The following is a 6,707-nucleotide window of genomic DNA, read 5'->3' on the forward strand; positions in this document are numbered from 1 at the left end:
TCAATCAAGACAAGGGGAAAGGAAACACATCATGACGCCATGAATAATTGCAGAGGCTTTAGAGAGAGAATCGCCGATCATCTAAACCCTCAGCCGATCTTCGCTGGATAGAGGACAACCGGAGTGATAGCGGAAGATATGAAAAGAGAAATAGAACTTTGAGAGCACTGGACATTGGCCGACCGGATATCAATGTTGATTTTGCAATCTTCAGTAATTGCTTGCCAAATTTGTTTTGCTGATTTTGCGCGAAATATAACGGACGATTTATGAAGATGGAGAGGAAATTGAGATGGGAAAGTAAGAACGAAGTGAAATTGAAAAGAGGGGAGTGCAGTGTAAAAAATTAATAACAGAGACTGATCTTGTAGAATTAAGAATTTATCTCCAATTGTCCGTTAAAATAACCCCTAATAATTAACTTCACCAGTAGCTTCGCAGTTCTATGTGTAATTTTAATTTTTTTTTTTTACCTTCGTCTTCGTTTTTCCTTTTCTTCATTTCTTCCCGCCATCTTCCATTTTCCTATTTTCTTACAAGTGTTCCCCTCCATCAACTTTCTTTCTCTTCTTTCCCCTTCTTCTTTCCGATTATTTTTATTACATCGGTCTTCCTCTTTATTCCTTCTTTTTCTTCTTTTCTAATTTTTTTCATTGCATCCGTTTCACAGACAAAATCTCGGCAACTTTCCTTTCAATTTTTTCAATACAAACTAAATGTATGCAACAAAGTAAAGATGTATTGAAATGAATTTTTGGTGAAGAAGAAGAAAGAGAAAATCTGAACATCTAATCTACTCTGGAAAATATTAGAATAAATTTGACACGGTGGAGACATAAGGTGAATTGATGCTTAATTATCTACCGTGTGCAAATAATAAATTTGGAAATCGCATGCCAAAGAAACTCACCCAATCAAACTGAAGTTTATTAATTTTTAAATAAAAAATCAAATAAAATTCTAAACTAACACATCTAAAAAAAAATAGGAGTATATGTAAAATGTTCAAACAAATTCACCAACTCTTTTTTTAAAAAATCAAATAAAATTCCAAACTAATACACCCTAAAAAATATATGCAAAATGTTCACACAAGTTATAACCAACTCTTTTTTTAGAAAAATCAAATAAAATTTTAAACTAATACACAGTAAAAAATATATGCAAAATTATATTACAATATTTCGGATACAATATTACCATATTTACCACGGAATCCACCCTATCCTAAAAAAGTGAAGGCATCAAGGTCGAGGGGCAGAGTAAGTAGTAGGCGAGCCCAAGCCGAGCCTGAGGCTAAGCTCGAACCTGAGCCCGAGCCTGAAACCCAACCCAGATTTCCATATTGCGCTCCTCCTTTGCTACCTCCTCTTCTTCTCCCTCTCCCTCTCCCTCTCCCCCTCCCCCAGAATCAATCCATTTTCTTCCCCAGATCGACCAACCTCTGTACTCCACACTATAGCCCAGCCCAATCAGGGATCTACTAATTTCTTCAGTTTCAGATCTTGTTGCTTCTTCTTCCTTCAGATCCGTCATACCTTGTTCGCAGCGTAGCGCAGCGATGTGGTCGTCTTTTCGATTCTTCTTCGCCTTCGTTGTGTTCTTCGCCTTCCTTACATCTTCCGCTCTTGGCAAGGTGGGTCATTAGCTTTTTCGTTCGTCGAGTGTGTGTCGTCTATAAATCGGCTAATTTCTCTTCTATGTGTATTTTCATTTCAATGTTTTTATTGGTTTTATTCATTCTTGCAAGATAGAATTATGTTGTTTTTTGCTATCTATGATGTGGATTACTAAGATAAGAAGATTTCTTATTCATGTTAACTCAAGCTAATAATGTGGGAGCATCACAAGTGGTTTATTTTTATGAATTTTGGTCGCTCCAAGTTTTCTAGTGGTTTTTTATTATTGCCTCTTTTTTTCGTGCTGTGGAACTGCCCCATGCTCAATACAAGTTAAAAAACCAAATGTTTGGCCACTAGGTCAGTTGATTGAAGGATTGAAAGGCAGTAGGAGATATTTAATTATGTTAGTTTTTCGTTTACAATATGTGTTTGGTGTTACTTCATTAATCATACAGCTACTTTCCATATTGTTTCTGGTTAAGCAGTGCCCGGTGATTGCCATACATTTAATTTAGTGATCATGTATGTAGGTGGCATATTGCTTTTGTAATACATTTTAATCTTGTGGACATCCTTTGATTCATCTGCAGTATAAACCTGGCGATGCTGTCATTCTATGGGTAAACAAAGTTGGCCCATATAATAATCCTCAAGAAACCTACAACTATTACAGCCTCCCCTTTTGTCACCCAGCCGGCAAAGCTGCTCACAAGTGGGGTGGGCTTGGTGAGGTTCTTGGTGGAAATGAGCTCATTGATAGCCAAATCGACATCAAATTTAAGAGTAATATTTTATTCTTGCATTACTTTAGCTGTCCGTCTTTGATTGTACAAAGCTGGGATTATATGTGGGCATACCTTTTACAGGAGATGTACCGAAAGCGACAATTTGTGAAATTGAGCTAGATGCTGCTAAGGCAAAACAGTTCAAGGATGCAATTGACAATTCATACTGGTTTGAACTTTTTATGGGTATGCTTGTCATCTTTTTGTTCAAGGATTCGGCTGTGATTATATTTAAAATAAAACCGTGTGCCCCTCTTACTTATTTTGTCTTTTTTTGTCCCTTTTTCTCGGGTGGGCTTCTTGTGATCAGATGATCTGCCTTTATGGGGTATGTTTCCATATCTGCATCCTTTTAAGTCCACTTTTGGATTACTTGCATTAAACGACAATTTCTATTGGTTTGTGAAGGGTTTGTTGGTGAGGTTGTACCTGACAGAGATCGTGATAACAAGCACGTGCTTTGGACACACAAGAATTTTATCATTAACTACAATGAGGATCAGGTTGGCTCAAGTGGTGATGATTTATGATTCATTTCCTTTAGCAGTTGTATAACATACTTTCTTTTTTTTTTTCTTTTGTATTCTCATGATCTTTTCCTGCAGATTATTCATGTTAATCTAACTCAACACAATCCCAAACCACTTGAAGAGGGACGATTATTGGAACTGACTTACTCTGTCAAATGGGTTCCAACTAATATCACCTATGCTCGCCGTTTCGATGTGTACCTGGATTATCCATTCTTTGAGCACCAGGTTAATATTGCATCATTTTGTTTTCTTTTTCTTATGCTAGGTGATTTGGAAATGTACTTACTGCTTCACTTCGAGACCAATGAGCTTATGCTTTTGTGTTCATTTCAAATCTTTATCTACACTCCAACAGTTTCCAGTATGTTATTGATATGCAATTGTTTCTTTGGGAGAACTTATCAATGCTTTCTCAATTTGCAGATTCATTGGTTTTCAGTTTTTAATTCTTTCATGATGGTAATTTTCCTTACTGGTTTGGTATCCATGATACTAATGCGCACCCTTCGCAATGACTACGCAAAATATGCTCGAGAGGATGATGATTTAGAAACTCTGGTAATTGCTTTGATTATTATGTTCCATTTTTTGTTAAACTGATGTATTAATTAAATAGTAAATTGTGCATGCTCCTTGAGGTTTTAAATTATTGAATTTGTAAAGCAGTTTTCCTGAAGAAAAGCTATTATGTTGTGAAAGCTTGATTGAACATTTCGTCCTAGGAACGGGATGTTAGTGAAGAATCTGGATGGAAGCTTGTACATGGTGATGTCTTTCGGCCTTCACAAAATTTGGCGCTGCTATCCGCTGTTGTTGGCACTGGTGCTCAGCTAGCTATGCTTGTTCTCCTTGTCATCATTTTAGCAATTGTTGGAACCCTATATATAGGGTATGACAGCCGCTTTAATATCTTATTTTTTCACTGTAAAATTACATTTCAGTTTACACCTTTTCATTTTAAAAGGGAACTTTTGATAGTAGTTTAGTTATAATTAATCTAATTCAATATAATCATTCGTAAACTGGCATGTGCAAGTTATAATCATTTTGAGTTATTAGCTGGTTTGTTATTCAAATATTTTCTATGTTTGATTTTGTGGTGTTCTATTGCATTGATAATGCCCATCTGCCATGAGGTGCAAGCTCCTTCTGCAACAGTGTTTTTTTTACTTATGGTGCTTATTCACCTAATAATAACTACACATTTGCTTTTGTATGAATCAGGAGAGGAGCTATTGCCACTACTTTCATCATATGTTATGCTTTTACTTCATTCATTGCTGGTTATGTGAGCGGTGGCATGTATTCCCGCAACGGGGGTATGTCATCTATTTCCTCTCCCTTGTCTTGTTTATTGTCTTTATGAACTTGTGCTTTGCATTAATAATAAGTTATTGCATCCCTATTTACCCGATTCTGTACTGACATTTCTATCTCTTGCTAGGTAAAAAATGGATAAAATCGATGATACTCACAGCATCACTTTTTCCTTTCTTGTGCTTTGGTATTGGCTTCATCTTAAACACAATTGCCATATTTTATGGATCCCTGGCTGCTATTCCCTTTGGCACTATGGTTGTGGTTTTTGTGATATGGGCATTTATTTCTTTCCCCTTGGCTCTTCTTGGCACTGTAATTGGAAGAAATTGGAGTGGGACTCCAAACAATCCCTGCCGAGTGAAGACCATTCCTCGTCCAATTCCAGAAAAGAAATGGTATCTGACCCCATCTGTTATATCGCTCATGGGAGGACTTCTTCCTTTTGGAAGCATTTTTATTGAAATGTATTTTGTCTTCACTTCTTTCTGGAATTATAAGGTAATTTTTGTTTCATTAAATGTGATATCTCTTTTCTATAATGAATTTTGTGAGATGGTTAGCTGCCATAGGTTCTCCGCTCATGTGTGTTTTTGATGCTGCACTATTTTTTAACTGCTTTGTTCGCATGAAACTGAACTTTTGAAATGTACTAGCATTTACAAAGTATATATATATATATATTTGTGTCTCGCTGATCTTTTTCATGCAATTGCGTGTAAGGTTTTAATGAGTCGTTGGTTGGACCCTCTTACTTATTTTCTAATATGAATCATTCAGTCCAGCATCATTTTATATTACAAATAACTGCTAGAGCTATTAACTGAACCCAACTTTAATACTCTTCCTATTCTTACTTTGTTTTCTTGTTTTCAGGTTTACTATGTGTATGGCTTCATGCTTCTTGTGTTTGTAATTCTGATCATTGTAACCATCTGTGTGACAATTGTTGGGACATATTTCTTGCTGAATGCCGAGAACTACCACTGGCAGTGGACTTCATTTTCTTCGGCTGCTTCTACTGCACTTTATGTCTACTTGTATTCGATATATTACTACTATGTCAAGACTAAGATGTCGGGCTTCTTCCAGACCAGCTTTTACTTTGGATACACCTTGATGTTTTGTCTTGGTTTGGGAATACTCTGCGGTAAGATGAATTGTGTTGTCTTCATCTCTTCGCATGTGATTAGAAGTGACCTTGTGTCCTCATGGTTTCTTGCAAGTATTATGCTCCGTTTTCCACCTCTAATTTCTTTGCCAAATTTCAGGTGCTGTTGGATATTTGGGGTCCAACTTGTTTGTCAGGAGGATTTACAGAAATATCAAATGCGACTAGTTGTAGAATATACCACCGATGATGAGGTCCATGTTAAATTATGCGTTTTGGGAGATGAGGAAACAACGGCTTCATGGGCACCGAATTTTCTTTTACATTTTTTGTTTATTGTTTTTCTTTTTTAATGGTAGCGTCGAAACGAGTTGATGTGGCAGGTTCGCCGAGTCTTGTAGTGTCTGTGTCTGTCAATTCAACTACTCACCCCTTGCTCTCTCTTTACATGGAAATCTCTGTTCAGCTGATAGCTTGTAAATCTTTGCCATTTAGGCATTTGTTATTATTCATTGATTCCCCTAATCTGTTTTTGTTTTCGTTCATTCATTCATACATTTAAAGCAAGAATTTTGGTGTTTAATGTGGATTGATTGTGGCCGTTAGTTGTTTCTGCTCTCTCAGCTCATCAGGTGGGTGCGTCTGATGATCGCTATTAAAGGAAATCAACACACACACACACACACGCCCTCACCCTCTCCTTCATTGGAAGCTAGTTTTAAAAATTTCTTTTCTATTTTTACTATTTGAAGTTGGTATATTTCGAAAAAGATATATTTTCTTTTCACTAATTTTTATTTTTATTTTTATCAGATACTACCTTTTTATTTTTTACTTTTTGCTTGTTGATATTTGAATATCAATTAGTGTCTTATAATATATTTGTACAAAAATTTATATAAATATAAATATATTTTTAATATTGTTGATGTAATTTTTCAACAAAAATAAAGTAAAATTCAAAGATATAGAAAATATCCTTAAACTTGATTAATTAGTGCCTGAGATTAGGAATCTCTAAACACTGTATGGTACAGAAAATAAACTGGAAAATAAAAGACTGAAATTTAAAGTGGTGATCCCCAAATCTGACTTTGCTTTGTTGAAGTTGATTGAAGATGCCTTGCCAAATGATGATCCAAATCCTTAAATATTCCCTGGGAAACCGTACTGAAAACCGTCACCCGAACAGTTACAACGTCTCCTTCTCAACCGTCTTCCAACCTTTCTTATGCTGACACGTGTCCCCAGCAGACCAAAATTCCCTATATTTCACTCCTTGAGCCGACCACAGACCTTCCGCTCTTTTGGCCCGACTTCGTCCTTCGTCCGACCTACT

The 6,707-nt window shown here is 36.2% G+C and overlaps 1 protein-coding gene across 1 annotated transcript; it reads left to right on the forward strand.

The window, feature by feature from the left end:
- Nucleotides 1–1,359: 1,359 nt before the first annotated feature.
- LOC127264315 (transmembrane 9 superfamily member 1-like) lies at nucleotides 1,360–5,893 on the forward strand. Its single transcript, XM_051293785.1, has 12 exons — nucleotides 1,360–1,636; nucleotides 2,213–2,405; nucleotides 2,489–2,593; nucleotides 2,718–2,735; nucleotides 2,816–2,910; nucleotides 3,013–3,165; nucleotides 3,364–3,498; nucleotides 3,663–3,829; nucleotides 4,165–4,259; nucleotides 4,385–4,758; nucleotides 5,134–5,407; nucleotides 5,529–5,893. Exons 1-12 carry the CDS (start codon nucleotides 1,562–1,564, stop codon nucleotides 5,594–5,596), a joined length of 1,752 nt encoding a protein of 583 aa, XP_051149742.1. The 5' UTR covers nucleotides 1,360–1,561; the 3' UTR covers nucleotides 5,597–5,893.
- Nucleotides 5,894–6,707: the final 814 nt, after the last annotated feature.

Source organism: Andrographis paniculata, unplaced genomic scaffold (genome assembly GCF_009805555.1).
Source record: "Andrographis paniculata isolate CXL003 unplaced genomic scaffold, ASM980555v1 Contig70END, whole genome shotgun sequence".
NCBI classification, from domain to species: domain Eukaryota; kingdom Viridiplantae; phylum Streptophyta; class Magnoliopsida; order Lamiales; family Acanthaceae; genus Andrographis; species Andrographis paniculata.